Source organism: Lontra canadensis, unplaced genomic scaffold (assembly GCF_010015895.1).
Source record: "Lontra canadensis isolate GAN:19392208 unplaced genomic scaffold, GSC_riverotter_1.0 scaffold69, whole genome shotgun sequence".
Classification (NCBI taxonomy): domain Eukaryota; kingdom Metazoa; phylum Chordata; class Mammalia; order Carnivora; family Mustelidae; genus Lontra; species Lontra canadensis.
This window is the reverse complement of record NW_022631063.1, coordinates 2,879,510-2,905,740: the sequence shown is the minus strand read 5'-3', so window position 1 is coordinate 2,905,740 and position 26,231 is coordinate 2,879,510. Positions and strand designations below refer to the sequence as shown.

Sequence of the window (26,231 nt, the reverse complement as noted above, 5' to 3'; positions counted from 1 at the left end):
AGCTTAAGATCACCAGACATTCGAGGAAAGCACATACTACAGAAGATATTTTTAGTGGTCTTTCCTTAAGGGCTGACAATTAAGAAGGACTCGGAGACCGTATTGTTCTTTTGTGGATGTGAATGAAATTTAACACTTAATCATGAGCTGAGATTATACATTTACTTGGTTACTTTTTAGTTGTTACAGCGCAAGTGCCCATAATGTTTTATTGTCAAGAACCAGATAGTAAATAAGTTAGGCTTTGTGGACCGTTCAGTTTCCATCATTTCTACTCAAATCTGCCATTTTAACAGAAGCGGCCCTAGATATTATGGAAACAAATGAGCATGGTTGTATTACAATAAAGCTTTATTTATAAAAAATAGGCCATGGGCCCACTTTGACCTGCAGATTGTAGTTTGCTGACACTTGGCCTAGTCCATCTACTTGTTTAGATCTATGAGGGCATATCACTTGTATTGTGTCTCCAGGGCTGTAGAAAATATTAAATGTCATTCGAATGAATTAAGAAATCTATACTATACTTTTGTGAGCTTCCTCCTATAGATACTCACTGTGCTTTCTAAAGCTCAAAGAGTGGTGGTAGTTTGTTCATTCATTCTTTTCCCCCCACACCCCCACCCAGAGCAGTGCTTGATCTCATGACACAGATCAAGAGTCACATGCTCTACCAACTGAGCCAGCCAGGTGCCCCAAGGGGGTGCTGGTTGTTAATGCTTCATTTTTATGCGATCTTTGAAATATTACCAGTTTATAAGTCAAAGACTGCTGGTATTCAAAATATTGTAAAGGAGAGCATTTGCTGAACTAAGTGCTCTTGGGTAAGGGAAGGATTCTCTTAAAATTTATAATAATAAGATGACAACTTGGCAGATAAAAAATATAATTGTTAAACTAACACTAAGATCCAAGCTGTCTTGAGTACCAATCAGGTACTCAAGCTGTCTTGAGTACCAATCAAAAGTACCAATCAGGACTTTTTATGTATTATAATTTTGTTCACTTAAAAATCTTGTAGTTAGGAAGACACTTGTAGTCCAGGGCCCAGGCTACCATATATATATCTCCTTTTGCAGTGGGGGAAAAAAAAAACAAACAAACTTGTAGCTAGATTTTTAAGTTGCTTTCACACATACTATTTTATAGCCTTGTTTTATCCGCTGAAAACAAAAAGGCCCTAAGAAAAATGCTAGGAACAGTAACTTTAATACTTAATGAAATTGTTTTATGGACTTTACGATTCAATATTACTTTTGTTTTACAGCAAACCTATGATGGACTTGTTGATATTCCTCTGTGCACAGTATCACTTAAATCCATCCAGTTACACAATTGATCTGCAGTCAGCTGAAAATAACCCCATTAAATTTAAGCCAAACACACCAATAGGAATGTTGGAGGTGGAGAAAGTCATTTTAAAGCCAAAAATTTTGGATAAGAAAAAACCTACGCCTATAATACCAGAGGTATGAATGTCACTAGGATTTTGATGTCTTCTGGCAAAAATACTGAATTGATTTTTCAGGTATAACCTGCAGCTCATATTTATTTCAAATAAAAATGGACTTTCCTGGTTAAATTTGTTGTGAACATGGCTGTCTTGTTTGCCTTGGCCGCATTGTTTAGGATTCATTTGGTTATTAATCTTTGGGTTAACTAGAATTTTGGGAATACTTTTGGTTTTAGACACTTTAAAGTGATCTATAGGACCATATCAGAATCTGACAATTATAAATGATCTGCATTTTAAATTACTCTTTTAAAAAGTTTTTTTTTTTTTCACCAAGATTTATTTATTATTTATTAGAGGGAGAGAGAGCATGAGTGCACAAGTTGGGGCAGGGGAAGAGGGAGAGGGAGAGAAGCAGACCCCTCACTAACACAGAGCCCTGTGTGGGGCTCGATCTTATGATCCTGAGTTATGACCTAGCCAGAATCAAGAGTCATACACTTAACCAACTGAGCCACTTAGGCACTCCAAAAAGTATTTTATATTTAGAGGAAGGTTTTAGAATCTTTCAATGAAAATTTACTTAAGAATTTATTAAAATATTTTTTGGCTTCTCTGTACTCGGTAAAGTGGTGGTTTTATTCCAAGTTGTTAATTCAAGCTATATAATGACTCAGTTTTCTGTAAATATATGAATTTTAAGCAAAAATTTTTTTTCTCAAAAATTTTTCACATAGTTGTTCTAATAGCAATTCTTTATTTATAAAATGGTTCTGTTTCTATAAGCTATAGAGGTAGAATATTGTGGGTTTCAAGAAGTATTTTTTCATTAGGAATGTCAACTTTTTTAACTTCAGGAAATATATGAAGGCCAATAAATTAAATTAATAATTTATTTACATATGACTTTAGAATATATATATTCTCATATTTTCTTCATATTGTTATGCAACTTTTTATTAAAAAGTTAAGAATTTTTAACTGTGTGGAACACATTTGTGTTCTACAAAATACTGATATTAAGAATTAATTAGGATATTGGACTATTACCAATCTAGATACATACATTATATATCTAGGTGGAAATAGTATTTATTTTACAGCGTGGGATTATACTTGGTGTTTTAATTTAATACATGTTAAACTTTAAAGATCTGTAAACTGTAGTTTTCACTTAGCATGGTAAAATGTTTCTAAGTTCCACTTTGTATATGAGTTAATTTAATTACATTAAAATGATATGTTTAAAATTTTCTCAATAATTCTAATTAGTACTAGATATCTGAATCAGGAATATCTTAATAGTCTTTACTAATATATCAAAATGAGCCAAAGTATTATTGTCAAATAATAGAGACAATAGGTAATCACAATAGCTAATGTTTATTTGTTAATAGTTTACTATGTGCCAGATACTATGCTAAGTTTTTTATGTGGGATATCTCATTTATATTCCTTTTAATAGAAGCACAAAAATTTTATATTTTAAGCAAAATACTCCTTTTTTCATTGAGACAACAGACAAACCATTAGATAAATATTCCTCAACTAAAATATAAAATAGAACATGTATATCTCTGTATTATTATGGACACTGCTCATTTTATAATAATTTTTTATAATAAATATTTTAAGGAACAAATGAAAATATTCATAGTATCAGATATGAGGCTTTTATGTTTCCTTTTAGATTTCAGATCTAATACTTTAAAGGGATTATGGATTTAATCTAGATTACTTAAATTATTTCTAAGAATATGCTTTAGGAAAGAAAAATAATAATTTTATACCAAAATAGAAAAATACTGTTTATTGTATGGCTGTATTTTGTAGATCATCTCTTATTGTAAATGTCATTGTAGAAAGTTTTAGTAAATAAATTATGGTAATAACTATGGCTTTAATCTGTTTTTCAGAAAACTGTGAGAGTAGTGATCAATTTTAAGAAAACACAGAAGACAATAGTGAGAGTTAGCCCTCATGCACCACTGCAAGAACTTGTCCCCATTATATGCAGCAAATGTGAGTTTGATCCATTCCATACGCTATTGTTGAAAGATTATCAATCTCAGGAGCCCCTTGACTTGACACAATCTCTTAATGACCTGGGACTAAGAGAACTATATGCCATGGATGTCAGCAGAGGTAAGTAAGACTTTTTGTTTTATTCATTTGACAGGATGTGCATATAAGTGCCTGTATCGTGTTTATGTATAGGGTTTCTGAAGTTCATAATGGTGAGTTAATGGATCCTATCAATAGAAGTCAATATGTGTCATTGAGAATAAGAGAAAATGAAATGTAATAAAATTCAACTTGATTTCAGTTTTTGAAATTAGAATAAAAACTTGTCTTTCTTAGTTGTCATTCACATTTTATACTTTTCCATCAATCTGCAAATATTTTTTTTTGGTAGGATTTAACTGAACTCTTTGTGGCTGTAAGATTTAAACAGAAAATAAAGACTTACATTTCAATTCATTGTTGTTTTAATCAAATGTGAATTACTGTAGACTCACCATGGTTTTGTCTGAGTCTTAATTATCATTCAAAATTTTAAGTTTCTTGACACATTTTTTTCTAGGTTCACCCAAAATCAACTAGCTTGTAAAATAAATCTGACTCCAAAATTTAAAAAAGAAAAATAGCTCGTGGTATTAATCTATAGAACTAATAGAATGTATTTAAATTTGGAGATCTTAGATAGTGTTTGCCCCTATGCTAGTAGACAACTGCTGGCTTGTTTATTCAGCTCGGCTTCTCTGTACTTGGTAAAGTGATGAGGTTTTTTTTGTTTGTTTGTTTTATTAGAAACAAAAGTTTAGTGAAGGATTAATTCTTCCTATATCCTCTGTGCATTGAGCACTTCAAACTTTATCCTGAAACTGTGGATTTATATAATCCATAGACTGCTATTTCAACTCAGTGATGTTTTATACTTGAACAAACATCATCTTTACAGTCAATTTACCCTCTTTTACCCCCTCCTTCTGTAGCCACTTCTGTTACTGCCTTCAATAAATCATCTTTACAAGGTAAGACATGAATCAGTAGAAAAAATTATAACATGAAATCTCTACTTTATTAGATAAATTGAAAATAAACTTCTAATTTTACCTGTCTTCTTAATATTACTAATGTGTACATTCTGTAAGAAAACCATTGGCTTTTATTTCCTGAAAAATAATTTATAAGCCCTCCCCCTTGATTTCTGAAATTAATACAATAATAACATTTCAATAATTGATTAAAAATTAATTATCATCCTAAGAATGTGAAGAATATTTTTTTAAGGATTTATTTATTTGTGAAAGAGAGAGCAAGAGCAAAGGAAGAGCACAGGGAGAGGGAGAAGCAGGCTCCCTGCAGAGCAGGGACCCTGGTATGGGGCTTGATCCCAGGACCCTGGGATCATGACTTGAGCCGAAGGTAGATGCTTAACCAACTGAGCCACGCAGGCATCCAAGAAACATATTTTTGACTCAGAGAAGAAAAAATTATTTTTCTGGGTTCTTTAAGTATAGTTGCTGATAGTCTGGTGGTACCATAGAAGGATCTCAGGTTATGTACTTTGAACAGTTATTCAGAGTAATCAGGGTATATTCATCATAGGAATTTTTTGCAGCATTAAATTGTGAATATTTTATAACAACATGGAAAATGCTTAGACTAAAATTAGCTTTTAAACCACTTAAGTGTGCTTAATATAGTATGTAAAAAAAGTTTTATGTAAAATTTCTGAAAGGAAGTACGTAAAAAATTTTAATACTGGTTACCTTTGGGTGGGAGGGCTATGGATGATTTTTTTTCATCCTGTTTTTCTTTACATTACAGAACTTTATAATGAGAATGCATTACTTTCATAGGAGAAAACTTTATTAAAAATTAGCCGATAATAATAAAGTCTGGAAGCCTTTTTTCTCCATTAAAAACAGATAGGCTTAGATAATTAGTTACTATAATAAATGCCACTCTACAAAAAAAAAAAAAAAAAAGAAAAAGAAAGAAAGAAAGAAAGAAAGAAGAAACTATACACATTATGTGTTACTGGAATCTTTCTTTACCACTTCCAGTTTTCTGAGGCACAGTAAACCTCTCAATTCCAAGGATTAAGACTATATAAGTAATAGTGTGATTATTATTAGTGTCTTGATTCATGAAGACTAGATTAATCAAAGGAGCTGAAAATTGTTATGTTTGTAAAGTATATACTGGCTAATAATCAGAAGAAGACGTTTTAATTCTGAAACTGCATTAGATGTCAAAATCATTTAGCAAGCCGATAGGGCAAATAGCTTTTTATCTGTCTGAATCTCACTTTCCACTTCTATAATAATAGATTGGGAAACGTGGTCTCTGTACTTTTTTTCTAGTAGTAACATCCTGGTACTTGTACTTGGCTTTTGTTCCTACCTTTGCCATTCTCTATATTCATAACCCAAAGCAAATTCCATAATCTTATTGGGCTCATTTTGAAGGTGTTGAATGTGTTGGTTTGTAATAATCCTTCCAGCTTAGAAAGTAGGTCTTTATTCAGAGTATTAATTGTTGTGACTAGAACCTCAAGAGATTGGAATAAGAAAATGAAGCAAGCTCCTTTTCCAGTGTCAGAGTTTACAAGATCAATCTAAACGCTATAAAAGCCTCTGCCTCCTTATTTTGTCTAATATTATCAGAAGTCTTCGAGCTTTTGTATGTAGCTACTTATAGCCTCTCTTCTGGAAACAGGAAACTATAAATTTGAGTTGTTTTTCTAAGTAAGCTCAAGCCCTGGTGTTTCTTAGCGTTAAACTCTGACTTGTGGGGATCTCTGCCATAGATCTGTAAGTGAAGACTTAGGTTAACTAACTAGTGTGGAGGATGACAGAGTGCCTGGAAATTGCTTTACCAAAATTAGCTATATGAAACACTTTGGTTATATTTATTGCCCCATACCAACCATATGAAATACCTACATTCAGTTAGTGAAGGATTCTATCTTAAAAGGAAATAACATTTCTAGAAAAAAAAAAAAAAAGTCAAGGATATTACACATCCTCAACGAGTAGGTATTATATTGAATTCTACCATTTAATGCCTGTGTGTCTTGGTACAAGTTATTTAAACTCTGTGGTCACTAGAGCTTCAGATGTGTAATGAGACAATACTATCTGCTAACATTTCTTTACACTCCCTAACTTAGAAAAAGGACACAGAATGATAACTTGTGATAATTTCTGATAATCCTCTTTGACTGTTCCAGGAAATAAATTAGGCATGTGAAAAAATTCTGTAACCATAAAGTGCTATCCACATGTTCATTAGTTAGTATTTTCAGTAAACTCATTGCACAGAATGCGTACTGCTTATTCAGATATTTAAATTTAATAATAATTTAAATATTTAAAGCATCAGATTTATGAAGTTTTAATCTGTGTAAAATAATTCTCCTTTAACTTGTTATTAGGCATATTGCATTAATATATTTATTGGCATTGACTATCTTTGCTTTCCTGGAGTAGTGCCTATTTTGTCATAATTTATTTTTTAAACTTTTTTAAACAAAAAGACTGTACATGTAGTCCTACGAAAGGCGTATATACTTAAGCCTGAAATGTATTTAAGGCCATACATTTACCTCTAAGTGCTGTACTTTGTTTCCAATATCACTGAAATTATATTGTGAGTTATCAACACATATGTGCTCTTTAGAAGAAATGTCTTCAAAATTGACATATTCCCCACTCCTTGTTTCTTTCTTTCTCTGTCTCTTAAAATTTGCAATTCATTTGTTGAAGAAACTGGGTCCTTTGTCTTACTGAATTTCCCACATTCAGAGTGTGGATTGCATCCTGTGGTGCCATTTAACATGTTTCTTAATTGTCTCTGTTTCCTATAAATTGATTGTTAAATCTAGAGACTTGATCAGATTTGGTGAGATATTTTCAGCAAGAATACTTCATAGGTAGTATTATATACTTCCATTAGCAGTCATGTAATGATAAGTTACATTTATGTATGTATGTACATAATCCCTGTACCCAGTGTGGGGCTCAGATTTATGACTACAGGATCAAGAGTGGCATACCCTACCAACTGAGCCAGCCATGCGCCCCACAAGTTATCTTTTTTCATGTTAGCTGTCAATAATCATTGCTTAAATCTTTTTTTTTTTTTGAAAGATTTTATTTATTTATTTGACAGAGAGATCAAAAGTAGGCAGAGAGGCAGGCAGAGGGGTGGGGGGGGAAGTAGGCTCCCTGCTGAGCCAAGATCCTGAAGCACGGCTCAGTCCCAGGACCCTGAGATCATGACCTGAGCCAAAGACAAAGGCTTAACCCACTGAGCCACCCAGGTGCTCCATCATTGCTTAAATCTTGATTAGGAGTTGGAAAAGAATCATAATCTGCAAATATTCCTTTAATTTTAATTGAGATATTTCAGAAACAGCAAATTTCCCTAGTCAGCTACTTATCTACCTAGGTAGAATTCATTCAGAAGAGGCAGGAAAAAGGTGTGATTCTTTTCCTTCATCAGTATTTATTTATTTATAAAGAGGATCTTTTTTTTTTTTTTTTTAGATTTTATTTATGTATTTTGGAGTGAATATGGATGGGGTGAGGGAGATGTAGACGGGGGAGGGAGGAGATCATCTGAAGCGGGCTCCCTGCTGAGTATGGAGCCTGATTTGGGGCTTGATCTCAGGACCCTGAGATCATGACCTGAGCCAAAACCAAGAGTCAGATGATTAATGGATTGAGCCTTCCAGGCGTCCCTTTTTATCAGTTCTTAAAATAACAGACTCTTCCTTAGCAGTACCTAGAGGTAAACAGTAAGGATCAGTTATTGTTTCAGCATCACTACAAATCATGGAATTAAACATATGCAAAATGCTTCAATTTATTGAGTAGTTCCATGATACCCAAACTCTCCTGATCTTGGCCAGTAAAAAGCGTATCAGATTGATTCCTGTGCCCTTTTAAAATGACCCAGTGAACTCTGATTTCTTTCTCTCTGCTTTAATTAGATATTCCAGACTCATTGTAAAGATAATCCTTGATATGACAGAGAATCAACCATTCTTATGTGATTGTGGTCCCTTTTTAGTGGTCAAAGGTATTTAGAGACCATCTGGGCCAGTGTTCTACTGGATCTGTCATTGTTTGTGTAGGCCTTTCCAGTGGACATTAGGAAATACTTTTTGGAAAATGGAATGTTAATATATACTTGTGAGGTTTGACATTTGCCATTCTGATTAAAATGTGGTTTCTTAATTTTGACACAATTGATATTTGGACTTGGATGATCCCTTGTTGTTGGGGGGCTGTCTCGTACATTGCATTGTGTTTGGTATCGTCACTGGTCTCTACCCAGTAGATGCTGGTAGCACATTCTCCTGTCCAACCCTTAGTTGTCATAACCAAAATTGTCCCCAGACATTGTTCATAGTCCCCAAACATTGTTTATAGTTCTCCAGGATGGAGATGGGGCAAGATTGCCCCTTAGTTGAGAACCATCATATTAAAGAAATAATGTTTTGGAAACACTTAATAAGTACTAAGTAATTACAGTGAATCATGTTTTGGAGAATAAAATATTTCATAATTGTTTAGCTCTGAGAAAAAAATTCAAAATAATGGAACAAACTGTTGAGAGCTTCATATCTCATTTAATTCAAAATGCCCATTTTACTTCTGAAGTGTTGGTAATTATGGATAGAACAGACTCTGAGTCACAAAGAATTGAGTTTATGTCCTGTCTCTGTCATTGCTTGATGGTTGGCCTCAAGTATCTTTGTTTCTTTAACCTTCAGATTGCTGTGCTGTGAAATAGGAAAAATAATACTAAATTTCTTTGTTGCTTTGATAATTAAATAAGATATAAGATGCCTAGAAGAATGCATGGTTCATTGTAGACCATGATTAGTAGCTCTCATCATGTACATTTTTCAAGGGAAAGTAACTGAGGGAAAACTTGGAGGCAAATCTACAATCCCATGTACAAAACTAAAAGGCTTTTCTTCTATTTTAGAATCCTGCCAAATATCACAAAACCTAGACATTATGAAGGAAAAAGAAAATAAAGGGTTTTTCAGCTTTTTTCAGCGCAGTAGGAAAAAGCGGGAACAGGTAAGTATTCTCTTATGTAGTATTTTGTAAGATTCTTCTTGTCTGTTTTTAATTGCTTGTGCTTTTTATCTTGAAATGACCTACAGGTTTTGCCTTTTCATCCTTTACTAGACGGCGAGTGCCCCTGCAACTCCTCTAGTAAGTAAGCATCGCCCAACTTTTACAAGGTCCAATACCATATCCAAGCCATATATTTCAAGCACACTGCCGTCGGATGCCCCCAAGAAGAGGCGGGCTCCTCTGCCTCCAATGCTGGGATCTCAGAGCGCCCCCCAGGACCTTGCTCACATCCAGGAGAGGCCAGCTTCTTGTGTAGTGAAGTCCTTGAGCATGGACGAAACAGAGAAGGTACGTGTATTGCATTTTGTGTTTTTGGATGGGGCAGGAGACCATTCTATTTTTCCTCTTGTCCTTTTACACATAGACTGCTAATAAGATTAGTAACAGACACTAATATGTGATAAGATGAATGACTTGTGGCTGATAACACTGGCACTAGGAAGAGATTGCATATGTGTAGTTCTGTGATGCAGTAAAGAATCAATGTGTCAATTTTAAGTAGCTTTTATCTTCAAGTAAATAAATCACCCATAAACCTTAAAGTCTTGGCTTACTAAAGCCTGACCAGATGTCTTGGTTAATGCATGTATTGGGAATGCAAATACTCAATTTTGAACTTTTTTTTTCATAGCACCAAAATCTTTATGTTGCATTCATGGGTTTCTAACTAGATGTATCTTCTTGATCTGACTCTGAGATGCTCACAGGGAAATTCGTGTGTCTTGTTGGTACATAGACACTCCATAGTTTAAAAAAAAAAAAAAAAAAGCCTTTTTATGTAGACTATATTGCAGTTACTTTTATCTACTCTTATGCCCAAAGCAGTGTTCTGGGTACATCTTTTCCTCATACTGGCTTACTATTGCTTCTTTGTACTCCCACCTTTTCCTGGATTGTGCTGTTTTGTGGAAATTCATTTGCCAACTACTTTTTATGCCTGTAGTGTCTACATTCTTTGCTTTATTCATGTGGACTATAAATGAAGTTTTAAGTAAATGTGATTAAACATGAGACACTATATTTTGTTGCTTATTATCAGACAAATGATTCAAGTAACTTTGAGAGCAAATTTTATTTTGAGATATTTGAGACACTGAGAAGTTTTCTTATATCTACTTGAAGGGTTTTATTTACCCTTGGAAGTTTAGTAAACTAAATGCTTAAGTAAACTAACTCCTCCCAACCAACAATAAACATTTCTGTGTTTTCTTAACTTCAAAAATTTTTAATATAGTTTTTAATTGTAATTTATAAACTATCATATATGCCTTTAGAAAGTAAATAGCAAGGCAGCTGGGTGGCTCAGCTCAGGTCATGATCCTGGAGTCTCAGGATTGAGTCCTGTGTCAGGTTCCTTGCTCAGCAGAGTCCACTCCCTCTGCCTGCCCTAAACCCCTCTATACCCCCCCCACAGCCCGCACTCTTTGCTGTCTCTCTCATTTGCTTGCTCTTGCACACACGCTCTCTCAAAAAATAAAATCTTAAAAAAAACCTCAAAACACACACACAACACAAAACCCTGATAGAAATGAACACAACAACAACAAAAAGCTTAAACTCAGTAGTTATTTGGAAAATAACTAATCATCTGCTAAGTTGTCTTCTTCTTCTTTCTTTTTTTTAAGATTGTATTTATTTTTTTGACAGAGAGATCACAAGTAGGCAGAGAGGCAGGCAGAGAGAGGGAGGAAGCAGGCTCCCTGCTGAGCAGAGAGCCCGATGCGGGATTCGATCCCAGGACCCTGAGATCATGACCTGAGCCGAAGGCAGAGGCTTAACCCACTGAGCCACCCAGGCGCCCTCTCTTCTTATTTCTATTAAGATTTTCTTGTCTAATGTCCTGGTATAAAATCTCACCTTAAAAATCAGGAGGATTTGTTATTTTTTCAGATGATAGAATTATTTGCTACAAAGTTTTTCAAAGTAACTGCTTGGTAGTTGGGTGAAGTGTTACAGAAGAGGTGATCCTTGGGTTCAGTATTAACATCTATGTAGAAGTACCTGAGGCAACAGGAAGCATGTTCAAAGAGGTGGGAATGTGAAGACTATGGCATGTCTGGGCATGAATGAGAAGGAGAGATTGAAATTGAGTGAGATAAGCAGAAGCCAAGTCAGGGTCCCCAAAGACTTCATTTTGTGGCTGTAACTCCTTTACATTTCGTCATAGTAAGTCATTTAAAAGGCAGCACTTTCAGGATTGTTTTAAATTTTTAATTAGCGGGGCACCTGGGTGGCTCAGTCATTAAGCATCTGCCTTCAGCTCAGGTCATGATCCCAGGGTCCTGGGATCGAGTCTCCTGCATCGGGCTCCCTGCTCAGTGGGGAGCCTGCTTCCCCCTCTCCCTCTCCCCCTGCTTATATTCCCTCTCTCTCTGTCTCTCTGTTAAAGAAATAAATAAAAACTTATTTTTTAATTACCAAAGTCTGTCTTTTTTTTTTTTTTTAAGATTTTTATTTATTTATTTGACAGACAGACATCACAAGTAGACAGAGAGGCAGGCAGAGAGGGGAGAAGCAGGCTTCCCGCTGTGCAGAGAGTCTGATGTGGGGCTCGATCCCAGGACCCTGGGATCATGACCTGAGCTGAAGGCAGAGGCTTTAACCCACTGAGCCACCCAGGCGCCCTATGTCTTTTCTTTATGTAGAAATAAATCTTTGCTCCTGGTCACAAATCTTTATTCCAGATGACCTCATGCATTCAGTTTTGGTAAACTTCCTCTGTGTTTAGACCTGAAGAGGCCTACATTATCTGAGAAATAGTCTGCTTCTTAAAACTCTAGCCTGTGCTTCCAGTGGCCTCACCAAAAGCCCTTTCTTTTGATTCTCACCCTGTGCTCTATGACCAGTTGATGTTCCCATGTTAAGTAATCTTATTATTTTTTTTATATGTTGCCTTTGGCAAACTGGACATCTTTATACAATTTTCTAATTATTTTTTCTTTTGATCTGGACATCTGGGTAGTTCTTTGATGTATTGTTAAGTAGGACCCAGAATAACTTGTTCCTCCCTAGAGAAGCTGAAAAACCATTTTTTAAAATTTATTCATTATAAAAATTCTTAACAATTAAGCCATGGTTTGGGGTGTGTGCATGCTCATGTGAACTCGTGCCCTTCTAGGCATCTCAACACTTATTTCCTTAAGTTTCTCACTATATTTGACATGCAAAATCACCCCCCTTGGTCTTGATTTTTCTTGGTTTTTATCTCTTCCTTGGTCCTGATTCTCTTTATATTTCAGCTCTCTCTCTCTCTCTCTTTTTTCCCCTTGCCTCCACTTCCTTTACTTGTCTCCTAAATCTGGAGGTACTGAATCCATGGTCTTAGCCTATACTCACTCTACTCTTTCAGAGAAGACATGTTCTTTGTTGAGTTTTCAACTGTAGTGGTTTGAATAGTGTCCCTCCAGAAGGTATGTTCAAGTCAAGGATCTAGAGGTAAGATCACTGCGGACTTTAGGCTGGGCCCAGACCCAAAGACTGGTGTTCTTGTAAGTGGGGAGACACATGCACAACGACAGAAAGGAGAAGGTCACGTGATAATGCAGGTAGAGATTGCAGTCATGCCTCCATACCAAGGGATTCGAGGAGCCGCCAGAAGCTGGAAGAGGCAAGGCAGGATTTTCCCCTCGTATTTTCAGAGAGCTATGGCCTTGCCAAAAGCTTGATTTCAGACTTCTGGCTTCCAGAACTGTGAAAGAATAAATTTTCTGTTGTTTTGAGCCACTCGGTCATGCTAAGTTGTTACGACAGCCCTGGGAAACCGATGTCAGTTTTGTAATTCCAATCCCAGTGTTTTATTCCAGCCGCAGACTGAAGTTGGGGTTGCTTATTCCCTCATCACTACCTGGAAATTAGCATGCTAAAAATCAGGCTCATTTTTGTTCTCCCAGATTTAAAAGCTCAGGATCGCGTTGGTTGTGCTTTCTTTTTATTTTTGCATCCAGTTGGCGGGTCGTCCCTTCAGTCTCCCTTATCTTTCCTTGTCCCTTTCTTTCCTTCTGCTGAAGTCATGCCTTAGAGAAATCCAGGGTGCAGAGTAAGGATAAGAATAGTACTTAACTTGTCTTCCCAATGCAGAAACTTTGATAACTGGCAGGTATGTTTGATGCATTCAAGGCCCTCTACAAACCGATCAAAATGGGGGGGCAGTTATACCTCTGTTTCTTTCTTTGCAGCTTTGTCGTGGTATAATTGAGAGAAAACTGTAAAATATTTAAAGTGTACATTGTGGTGATTTGAAATACATATATATTGTGAAGAATTTCTGCCATCTAGTTAATTAACACATCCATCACCTCACATATTTATCTTTTTTTTTTTTTTTTTTTTTTTTTTTGAGAGAGAAAGAGAGCGCTCCCAAGCATGTGCACGCAAGCCTGAGGTGGCGGGGGGACAGAGGGAGCGGGAGAGAGAGATCTTAAGCAGGTTCCATGCCCACCTTGGAGCCTGATGTGAGGCTGGATCTCATAATCTGGAGATCATGACCTGAGCTGAAGTCAAGTGTTAGTTGACTGAGCCAACCAAGAGCCCCTTTATTGCTTGTTTTATGTTTAAAATTTTAATATATCATTATTACTATAGACATTTTATGTTAAACAACTTAGTTTTGAATTTGAAGCTTTTAAAAGGCCCTGTTTCTGATGATCGAAAGTAATGGCAGGCTGGGGGATAAAGTATCTGGAAAAAAAATTATTTTCAAATCCCTGAAGAATTTTGGATACATTATCCTAGAGATTTTTATTGTTCAGGAGTCAGAATAAACCACAAGGGTGCGCTGTTTAACAGACCTACAACAGTCTGATTTTACATTTTTTTCCCCCCCAAAGCATCGTTTAATGAAGCAGAAAGAAAATACTGGAAATAGTTACATTATATTAGAAATAGCAGGGTGCCTCCTTAGCATAGTAGGCAGCGCGTCAGTCTCATATATTAGAAATAGCAAATGCTTATCTCTTGTGTGTGAAGTATCAGAAAACAGAGCTAGATAAATAAGAGTAATGTATGACAAAGTGATATCTAATTAATGCAGTTTTCTTCATTTTGCACTGTCCCTTCATGTTAGTATTCTCTTAAATAGTCATTGATATTCTGTTTGCCTTACACAGGCTTACGGATAAGTCAGTCTACCGGTAGCTTGCAAAAATTTTGTTCACCACACCTATTTTATGCTTTTTGGCTGTCAGTATTTAATGATTTGTCTCATTTCATAAGGCTTTTCTCCATACTGGTAAATTAAAGTATTGGATAGTGATTTTAAAGCTTAAACTGAAACTCTTCACATAAAAGGCTGTTGATTTTCTGAGGTAATTCTGGCAACTGATTGTGCAGTTTCTAACGAGGAGTCAATAAAGATACCAGTCAGTAAACTGATTTATCCTAACCTGTGTTTTGGGACAGTTTTGCAACTAAAATTATTTGATCCCCCTAAGGAATACATTTTGAAGAACATGTAGTTTACTGTCACTGCTACTGTATTGTTTTTTCATGTCCCTAAATTTCTACAGTTTTCTACTCTTTTACATGTTAAGCCTTGTATCGTGCTCTTTATACTCCTTTACGTTTCAAGCCTTGTATCCTGTTCCTTATAAGGGTAAATATGCTGTCCTCTATGGAAATATTTATTTGCAGAAGACAACTATCCAGTTAGAAATTTTCTGGTAGTTTTCCTCCCATCTTTTTGAGCTTTTTGTGAATATGATTCTGCCTAAAGATTTGAAATGCCATTTATGCAACAACATTTGTAATGGCTGGCTCCTACTGTTGTTTACCTAAACCATGTTCCCTATATTACTGTATAAATGCATACAGTTATTTATAATAAATTTATGTGTATATAGTTATTTCTGTAGATTGTCATTTATTTCACACATGACAAAAGTCAGAAATGCAATGACATTGACTTACATCAAAAATCACTTAGCATTCGGAGATTGACACTAAGTTCAGAAATCCAGTATCTGTACCACGTTCACTGACCAAGTTTCTGCGAGGAACACAGTTAATAAAATCTGTGGCCAAAGGATGTCCTAGGATTATTGACAAATGAACCTTTCTTTTTTTTTTTTAATTTTATTTATTTGATAGAGAGAGATCACAAGTAGGCAGAGAGGCAGGCAGAGAGAGAAGGGGAAGCAGGCTCCCCGCTGAGCAGAGAGCCCGATACGGGGCTCGATCCCAGGACCCTGAAATCATAACCTGAGCTGAAGGCAGAGGTTTAACCCACTGAGTCACCCAGGTGCCCCAACAAAGGAACCTTTCATGAAGGCTGATTTTACATTTGAAGAAGAGGAGAAAGAGTTGGACACGAGTTGGGGATAATTTTGACCCACAGAATCTACAGAAGCTTTTGGAGAATTCTTTATTTTTGCACATTTGGTATGGTTTGGCTCTTTGGAGTTATGTGTGTATACAGCAGTAAAGCAGCTTTTCCTGGGCTACTAGAATGGAACTCCATTTTCTTTAGGATATTGGCTTCTGGCTGGAAACACAATAAGGAATTATCTTGAACTTTTTTTTTTTTTTTAAGATTATTTATTTATTTATTTGACAGAGATTACAAGTAGGCAGAGAGGCAGGCAAAGAGAGAGGAAGGGAAGGGGGCTCCCTGCAGAGCAGAGAGCTCGATGCGGGGCTCAATCCCAGGATTCTGGGATCATGACCTGAGCCCAAGGCAGAGGCTTTAACTCACTGAGCCACCCAGGCCTGCCCATATCTTGAACTTTTTATTTGGTCTCATTTTGCATTCTGGTGCAAACAAACACTCAAATGGCGAGAAATGGAAATACTTTGCCATCCAGTATTATGCAAATGAAATTTAATACTTAGAGTGTGTTCATTTTTTAACAGCTGATTTAATTGTTTTTAAGAAATATTTGACATTATTCATTTTTTACTCAGTGTTACCTTTTAATATTTATTATGGTTTATAAGCAGGTAAGATGATAGATTGTCATATGTTTATAAAATGTGCAAGAATATATTTGGTCTTTGTTTCACTTAATGAGTTTTAATTCTAGATGTTTTATGCAGAGTCATTAAGGTTGTTGTAAAAAGAGCATGTATTTGTAATCTTTAAGAAATCTCTCTTTTTGGTTTTTTCCTCCAGGTTATCACACAACATTTGATTTTCCCCGCCACTTACATTTATCATATAGAAAGAAAACCACACACATAATTCTACAATTGCCTAGGAACAGTGGTTGCCATGGCATTTTTTGTTTGATATACGGGATACAGCTGTCTGTATTTCCAAAAATATGACTTGTTTCATTCAGTAGGGAAATGCACCAGTGCAGCATCACAGAATATTATCTGCTTTCCCATTTTAAGGCTTTCCCACATATATAAATATATTTAATCTTGGTAGTTTTAATCACATTTTCAAAGAGTCTTAATCACAAGAGCAAAATTAATGACCAATGTTTACGGAGCACTTACTAATATTTGAGACCAGGGTACTAAGCACATTACTCATTTAATGCTCTTGAAAATTCCTCTGAGCCATTACTTTTTAGGTTTCTGCCAGCTTTACCTCCGACCCAAATGTAAGGAACTATGCTCATTATAAAGCTGTTAGACTTTAAAGAATAATACACTTCAAAGAACAATAGGTCATTAATGGAGTTAGTGTGGATTTCTCTCCCTTATCTACCAGTACACAAAAGTTGTGTCTTTCTGAAGTACATACTGAATTAATAAAATATTTAAGATAATCAGTTTTAGGAATCTTCCTCTACAAGTTCCTATAGAATGAAGCTTACTTAGGCTTTCTACCACTATTACATTTAGGACCTCATAGGTGAGAACATGCTTTTCTTTGGTAACCAGCATATACCAGAGACCAGGGCAGAGAAAAGCAGGCCTCTTTCCTGGAGCCATGGGGATAAAACTATGGGGTCACTTGGGTAACACCTGCCATACAGCCTTGGCCCCCTTTCTAAGATTAACTGAGTTGATCACTGTTTGTTCCCTTGCTTGCTGCTTTACTCTGGTGGGGGCCATAAATCAGTTAATCTATAGATGTTCCCTACTCTCCTACCCTACCCCTGGACATTTTTTTGTTCTGATCACTGACCATGGAGAACCTTAATTAGCACCGTAGTCTGTCTTTTTAACTTGATCCTGACCTCTGATTTCTCCTGATTTATCTTCTCTTTTTTCATCTGAGACGTATTACTGAGTTAGGCCCTTATCTTTGGACATTTAAAAAATGTCATTAGTAAGGGATTACCGCTAATAAGACTTGGTTTTATGATATCTCAAAGTATTATAGTGTTGATGAAATGAAAGCACAGGTTGCCTTAGGGAGAGAAATTTAAAAAATCTTTCAAGAGTATATAACCCAGGTTGAAAAATTTGTGGGTTTTTTGTTTGTTTGCCTGTCTCTGACCTACATGGAGAAGGGCTGGAAAGGAAGTATACTATGGTAGAAGCAGCCCTACTCTGGCTTGAGAGAGAGTCTTGAGTCTACCAATAGGTCTCTTGTCATAATTTTTCTCATTGCCTTCTTTGTCTTCTACCTTGAAGAACAAGCCATTGAACTTCTTTGTGGCTTAGGTTTCCCTCTGTACAATAAGATTTTGTAACTAAATTTCCAAAGGTCTCTTCCAACTCTAGTGTGGCCAAATTATTTTCTCTTTTGTTGTCTTTTAGAATTGGCCTTTAACAGATAAAAGTGCTTTGTTACATGGATCTTTGGTTTGATCAGTATTAATCAGATATTGATGCCTAGTCCTAGTATTACTTTTCTGAGGATTTTTGAAACTCTAAAGTACAATAATGAAGTAAAACATGCATTAACTGGGCCGCCTGGGTGGCTCAGTGGGTTAAGCCTCTGCCTTTGGCTCAGGTCATGATCTCAGGGTCCTGGGATCAAGCCCCGCATCAGGCTCTCTTCTCAGCAGGGAGCCTGCTGCCTCCTTTCTCTCTCTGCCTGCCTCTCTGCCTACTTGTGATCTCTGTCAAATAAATAAATAAAATCTTTAAAAAACAACAACAACATGGATTAACTGACATCTTTCTCCCTGAACCTCTGACTGTAACACAAAAGTGAACACTGGTACTTTGGACATCAATAAAATGAGGTAGAGGATACAGAGTTTGAGGAAGATATGCTCAAGTTAATGAATTTGTTAATTGGAAGATGCAGGTGATATCATTGACTAATAAGGAATTTGAATCTAGACCATTTTGAGAGAAATCTAGTAACAAGCTTGGCCACTCAGAATCCTCTGAAGGGATTATATTTAGTAACCAAAAAAGATACAAGTGGTGGTGGTATTTAGACACCTCTATGTGAATCCAGCTCTAATCTCATTGCTTGCTGTCATAGAATTTATTTCAGCAAGTTGATAGGAACACCCTTAAAACTGGCAGAATAGATGACTGCTTCCATAGTGTGGCTTTAAGAGCTCCAGGCCCTGATACTACTACCCTGTTTCTCTTTCCCCTACGTACAGTAGTCTGGGACCGGACACATCACCTCTAGTTCTTACACCCCTTCCCTGATAGGGGTTTTCTTCGTCTACGTTGACCTAGACAGGCGAAGACTTTCAGTGCTGTCAGTGAAGGATCTTTAAACAGGTTTATTGAAAGAACATGAAAGTAGGATATAGAAGTTATAGATTTTTAGGAGTCAGGAGGAAGTGCCATTTAAGGAAGGGGATGGGCGTGGAAGGAGATTCAGGGCAGCAATACAAACATGTCCTAGCCTCACCAAAATCGCATTTTATTTTAAAGACTTCATGAAGAGAGAAACTGGCATATATGCCTTCATTCAAGTAAAAAAATGCATCACCAAAATCGCATTTTATTTTAAAGACTTCATGAAGAGAGAAACTGGCATATATGCCTTCATTCAAGTAAAAAAATGCATGTGTGTGTATAGCCAAGTATAGAGGATATGTATAAAAGGCTGGACACCAAAACTTCTATGAGGTAACCTATACTGGTTGGAGTTTACAAGGATTTTTTCTTTTTTTCCCTCATCATTGTATGTATCGTTTGTATCTTATAGGAGATTTTGCCAATTTTATGATCAAATCAATAATAAAACTGAATTCATTGTGATTAAAAAAAACTTGCCGGTACAACTTTGCTTATTTTGCAAATTCATTATAATACTTCATACTTTTATATTACATTTACTTTATTATAATTATATGTTTTGAAGTTTAAGAAAACTGACCTGTTGTCTAACTTGTAAACTTATTTTAGAAAGAATTCTTCCATCAGGAATTAAGAATTCAGACCTGGGGTGTCTGGGTGGCTTAATTGGTTAAGTGTCTGCCATTGGCATGAGTCATGGTCCTGGGGTCAAGCCCTGCTTCAGGTTCCCTGCTTCTCTCTCTCTCCCTCTGGTGCCCCCTGTGCTTGTGTTCTCTTGTGCTCTCTCTCTCTCTCAAATAAATAAATAAAATCTTAAAAAAAAAAAAAAAGTTAAGAGTTCAGACTTGACCTTTAGTTAGTTAGGTAACAGGTCATGCATAGGGGTATAATTCACAGTAAATTAAATAGTATGTTGTAATATTTATAGAGAATATTCAGGTTGGAGAAGGATAATGTGATTCTGGCACTTAAGGAAAAAAGATGAGTTTTACGAGTTTCAAGGGGTGGCCTAGGTTTTCTCCTCTAACCCATTCCTCCCCACGTGTAGAAATTATAAACGGAAATAAAACCCCAAAGCTTGTAACAGAAATATTTAACAATGTCCTTGAAGTTGGGCTACCGTATTTCTGTCCTTTGATTCAAGTTTTTTTCTTATTTTTCTACTTGTAGTTTTTCCTTTACTTTTCTACAGAATCTATTGATTTGAGTGACCCACATCGTATAATCGTATAATTCAACATCGTATAATTCAACAGTGATTAATAAGTGATCTAATAACTTGTACAGAGCTAGGACTCAGTAAATCTACTGAATGCCATTCAATTCTATTTTCTTCAGCTAAATTTAGTTCCATTTTGAACCAGTAAATCCTGATCTGGGTGTGAATTCTGAGGGATTAAGTATCTGGCATGGTTTTCAACTTGACCTTGCCACTTTCGCTAGTGTTCTCTTCTCTGTGCAGTATTTTCCTTTTCACAGACTGTAAAATTCAGTGATGTGCATTTCTGTTACGGGTGCAGTTTTTGCTAATGGCAGGCAGACTTAGTGACTCTAACTAAAGTAAATAATTGAACATCTCTAATCATTAACCAAAGTGTTTTACCCTAGTAAGTAGAAACCTCTATGTGTTCTTATTTTGTAAACCCTTTGGATTTAAATATAGTTTAATCTCAACTTCTTTTTAAAAATTTCAGCCATAATTTGGCCAAAGGAAATGTATTTTGGTGCTGGAAGCTAAAAACCACTCTAAATAGTTTTTCAACTTTAATTCTTTACATTAAATTTATGAAATATTCAAATTTATGTATTATACACATTCATATACCCATGCCCAAGATTTAGCAAATTAATGTGAAGTATTGTGCTTTTATTAAATTCCCTTGGGGAGGATGGAGCTGCCTGAGGTAACCAAGGAGGAATTTTTACACACAGTGAATTACACACAATGAATCTGGCTTCTGCAGTGGACTAAACGCCAGTTCCTGAACGCTGGGCGCTGTGTTGGGGTCTTAAGGTTGATTATTATGGAGATGAACTCTAACGGGACTCTTAACACCACCATCACTGAGGACAAAGTATATTCTTTGAATAAGTACCTTCTTTTATCCATACTTTTCAATCTATGTAGGAACTATCATTTGCTTATTTTATTTACAGATCACGTTCATGTACTTAAAAGTAGATGAGCTGCATGTAACATTAGCTAATGTTTACGAAGCAGGTTCTGTATACTAAGCACTGTGCTGAGTTTTCACACATGCCATTTCCCATAAGCATCCGGACCCTTCTGAGGTGTAAGTGCTCTTACTTTTCGTACCTTATAGATGAGGAGGCTGAACGCTGCAGAGACACTAGATAGCCATGCTCCCCGGTTCAAGCCCTGGCAAAGCCCAAACAAAGCTCATTTGTTTGGTAAGCATTACACTAGGCTGCCTTCCAACTTGCAAACCCTCTAGAAGCCTCTCTCCAGTTAGACACAAACTCACCTTCAAAAATACCCAGTAGCTCAAGCCTGACTAATGCACGGGTAGGGCGGTTAGGAGACTATTAGGTGCACACTCCTGAAGGGCACAGGAAAACTAGGGCTTAAGCATGCAGTTTGACTAGACACTGATGGCCTTGCTGGCCTTTTTTCTTTCTTTTTTTAAAATTTTTTTTTAGCCTTTCATTTGTTTTTAATGTTTCAAGTTTTTATTTAAATTCTAATTAACATATAATGTAATATTAGTTTCAGGAGCAGAATTTAGTGATTCACCACCTACATATAACACCCAGGGCTCAACACAGCAACTGCCTTCCTTAATCCCCATCCCCCATTTAGCCCATCCCCCACCCACCTCCCTCCAGCAACCCTCAGTTTGTTCTCTGTAGTCTCTCAGGGAGCCTGGTTGGCTCAGTCGGTTAAGTGTCTGCCTTCGGCTCAGGTCATGATCCCAGGATTGGCTCAGGCATGATCCTGGCCGGGGTCTTGGGATCAAGCCCTGAGTCAGGCTCTCTGCTTCTCCCTCTCCCTCTGCCCCTACACACCCCACCCCCTGCTTGTGCTCTATCAAATAAATAACATCTTTTTTAAAAAAAGTCTTTTTTGCCTCCCTCTCTTTTTTCTTTCCCCTGTGTTCATCTATTCTTTTTCTTCAATTCTACATATGAGTGAGATCATATGGTATTGTCTTTCTCTGACTGACTTATTTTGCTTAGCAGAATACCCTCTAGCTCCATCCACATCCACATCATTACAAATGGCAAAATTCCATTCTTTTTTATGGCTAATTTAAATTTTATGGCTAATGGTAATTTAATTCCATTGTACACACACACACACACACACACACACACACACACACACCACATCTTCTTTATCCATCCCTCAGTTGATGGACACTTGGGCTTTTAACATGATTTGGCTTCGTTGATAATGCTATTGACATCAGGGTGCATGTGCCCCTTTGAGCTGGTATTTTTGTATCCTTTGGGTATATATCTAGTAGTGCAATTCCTGGGTCATAGGGTAGCTCTATTTGTAACTTTTTGAGGACCATCCATACTGTTTCCCAGAGTGGCTGCACCAGCTTGCATTCCCACCAACAGCATAAGAGTGTTCCCCTTCCTCTGCATCCTCGCCAACATCAGTTCCCCGTGATGTTGACTTTAGCCATTCTGACCCATCTCATTGTGGTTTTGATTTGCATTTCCCTGATGATGAGTGATATTGAGCATCTTTTCATGTCTATTGGCCATCTGGATGCCTTCTTTGGAAAAATGTCTATTCATATCTTCTTCCCATTTCTTTTTTCAAAGATTTTGTTTAATTATTTGTCAGAGATATATATATATAGAGAGAGAGAGAGAGAGAGAAAGCATGAGCAAGGAGAGGGGCAGAGGGAGAAGCAGGCTCCCCACTGAACATGGAGACTGTTGCAGGGCTCAATCCCAGAACCCTGAGATCATGACCCGAACCAAAGGCAGACACTTAACTGATCCACCCAGGCGTTCCTTTGCCCATTTCTTAACTGCATTATTTGTTTTTTGGGGTGTTGAGCTTGATAAGTTCTTCATAGATTTTGGATACTAACCCTTTATCAGATATGTCATTTGTAAATATCTTTTCGCTTTCTGTAGGTTACCTTTTGGTTTTGTTGATTGTTTCCTTTGCTGTGCAGAAGGCTTTTATCTTGATGAAGTCCATATAGTTCATTTTTGCTTTCCTTGCCGTAGCATTTTGTATGGGAACTCATGATGTGTTTACTTAAGCAGCTGTGGCGGTTTAGTGAATCTGCTTTCTAGAAGTTGTCCTTCTTGGGTTAGGAGCTCTCTACTCTTATATGCTGGCTGCATGTACTGCACCCACATTCTTCAGTATACACCACTTTTCTCGGTTACGGTCTATTTAGGAACACCTAGATCTTCTAACTCGAATGCTTCTTCTTTTCCTGTGGGCTTTTACTCAAGAAAAGACTGTTTGCAGTAGATATAGAACATCCCTTTCTCTCTCCCTCCTTTTTTTTTTTTTTTAATATCTTATTTATTTGACACAGAGGGAGACAGAGGAGAGGGAGCACAAAAAGTAGGGGGAGAAGCAAAGGGAGGGGGAGAAGCAGGCTCCCCGCTGAGCAGGGAGCCTGATGTGGGGTTTGATCCCAGGATCCTGGGATCACGACCTGAGCCGAAGGCAGAGGTTTAACCGACTGAGCCACCCAGGTGCCCTAGGACATCCCTTTCTCATGGTCCAGGGTCTCCTCTACTTTGGTCTTAATAGTGATGTTTTGTTTTAATACAAAATAACTCCCAACTTTGATTTTTATTTACCTTACCTTTCCTTCTTAGCTGATTATCTAAACTGATCATTCATATTCCCTGAAAACTTCTGCCCTTTGCCTATCCTACATAAGTTGTTAAATTTACACTTTTGTCATAAACTTAGTAAGTCTTAACCATTAATTATAGCATGGAATCTAGTTATGACAGGTCACGTGCATCTTTCTGGTACCACTCAGTGACAGTCATGCTATCTTAATGTCTTCCTTCCTGGTCTCTGGGGTTCCATTGCAGCTCTATAGTGTATGTCCATTTGTTTTCATGTTATACCTGCACAACAGGATCAAGGGAGTTAAATTTTGTAGGATAAACTTATAAAAGATGTCCTCCTTCAAAAAGTTCATGTCTTTGCTCTGCTTTTCCCTCAGCTGTCTTCATAAATGCTATTGAAAATGTTTTAGTAAAACTAAAGTATATTTTGACAAATTTTAAATTCTTTATCCATAGAAATACAAATATCCTGTACAAAAATAAAAGTTAGCTTCTTTTAAGACCTCTGGGGACATAAGTGAAATATGTGAGTCTATTTTTATTTTGTCTTTGAGTTATGGATAGGTTCATATAAACTTTGGAGTCTGCCATATAAATTCCACCCTTCTAGTTTCTATACAGTATGTTTTATTATGACCAAAATTTAAGAGCTCTAACTCGTACAAAGATACGGTCATTTGAAAAATTCGTGACTAATTCAAGTCATGATTGCTTTTATCAGGTAATAGAAAAGACCAATAAATGACAATAATTGAGAATCTGGCTTGAAGAGGAACACAGGTTTGCATCCTAAACCTCATGAAAGAAATCAGTCGAAGCATGGGACCCAAGTTTTCAGTGTGGATGTAGGAGGAAAATCAAGCACTGCCCCAAATTTGTGCATTCAGCAGTTACTTATTGATCACTAACTGTGTTCTTACCGGTAAAGTAGGTCTGTGAGAGAAAGGAGTCGTGTCTTGATAGGGCTTTATAGAGTAAATTCACCTGAGAAATAAAATGACATATTCTACAGCTTTTGATAGTTATATCATCATTTTGAAAAGTGAAGTGTTGCATTGTTTAAGAAGAATTTTTGGCCTTTTTCCTAATGACTTCTCAACTTGTTAATTTTATAAGATAGCAAATGAAAGTTTCCAAGCACAGGGATATATCATTAATCAATAAGAAGAAAACTTTATATTTTACTCAAAAGGATAATTAAATACTGCTCATCCAGCTGTATGTTATAGTGCGTTTCTTTCTCAGACTTTTATTGCCAAGAGTCCTTCTTCTGATTGTTTCAAAAGTCCAAATGGCAATTAAGGATCTGTGTCCACATCCACTCTGGAGGGGGTAGGGGGTGAGGGATGGCCCTTAGGTTTAATCAGAATTGGCTCTAGGGACTGAATCAATCTGGGTTTGGGTGGCAGGCTTTAAGTCTTTCCTTGCTGGATTAGGTCTGGGTATATTAAGTGGAGATCAGATAAGGGTCCAGGATGGAGGCACAAGTTTGAAATTAATTGGCGTATGAATAATACATAAATCCAAGGGAATAAAGGAGATTACCAACCGAGTGAACATAGATACTGAAGAGAGTGTACCCAAGGACTGAGATGAGAAGGAACCCTAAAAGAAAATGGAGCATTGAGATCTGTGCAGAGTAGGAATGTGGTAATCTGGAAGTAAGAAAAAGAGAATTGTGAGAGGGTGGCCTATTCTGTCGAGTGCTATAGACAGATCAAATAAATGAGCTCTAAGAATTAACCACTAGTTTAGTTGTGGTGATCATTGATGGCTTTGATAGGAATAATTTTACTGGATCAAAAGTTGGGAAATATCTGGTTGGAAGTGTTCCTGTCGGGGATGAGAAGTTGGAGACAAAAACAAAACAAAACAAAACAAAACTATGAACAGCTCTTGGAAGCAGGTCAGTCGTAAAGAGAAAGAGTGAGACGATGTGGCAGTGCGCCAGGGGGTAGCAGGTGGCGCTGAGGCAGGCCTGTCTGCAGGTCCACGGACAGTCACATGCCAGGCGTGTGAGCGCTGGCTCTGGAGAGAGTCGGTGACCTCAAGTGACCTTGCCGTGGGTAGACATATAAATTTTTGAGATGTTTGTCATTAATACATTAGTACTAAAAAGGAAAGATTAATCGAGCCAGCTGTTCTAATGTACATTCTTCCCTTTTCGCCTCTTGCTCTACATCCATATTTTCTCCCTA

The 26,231-nt window shown here is 36.7% G+C and overlaps 1 protein-coding gene across 8 annotated transcripts in view; it reads left to right on the top strand.

Annotated features, from left to right (window-relative positions):
- COBLL1 (cordon-bleu WH2 repeat protein like 1) overlaps positions 1-26,231 on the top strand; it is a 164,465-nt gene that overhangs the window by 117,436 nt on the left and 20,798 nt on the right. For 6 of the 8 annotated variants that reach the window (XM_032880320.1, XM_032880317.1, XM_032880315.1 and 3 more), the window contains 5 exons: positions 1,268-1,469; positions 3,370-3,598; positions 4,450-4,488; positions 9,464-9,561; positions 9,673-9,909. In XM_032880320.1, coding sequence (XP_032736211.1) covers positions 1,268-1,469; positions 3,370-3,598; positions 4,450-4,488; positions 9,464-9,561; positions 9,673-9,909 — 805 coding nt within the window. The remainder of the gene's footprint in view (positions 1-1,267; positions 1,470-3,369; positions 3,599-4,449; positions 4,489-9,463; positions 9,562-9,672; positions 9,910-26,231) is intronic. The other 2 variants (XM_032880318.1, XM_032880316.1) reach the window with 1 other exon arrangement.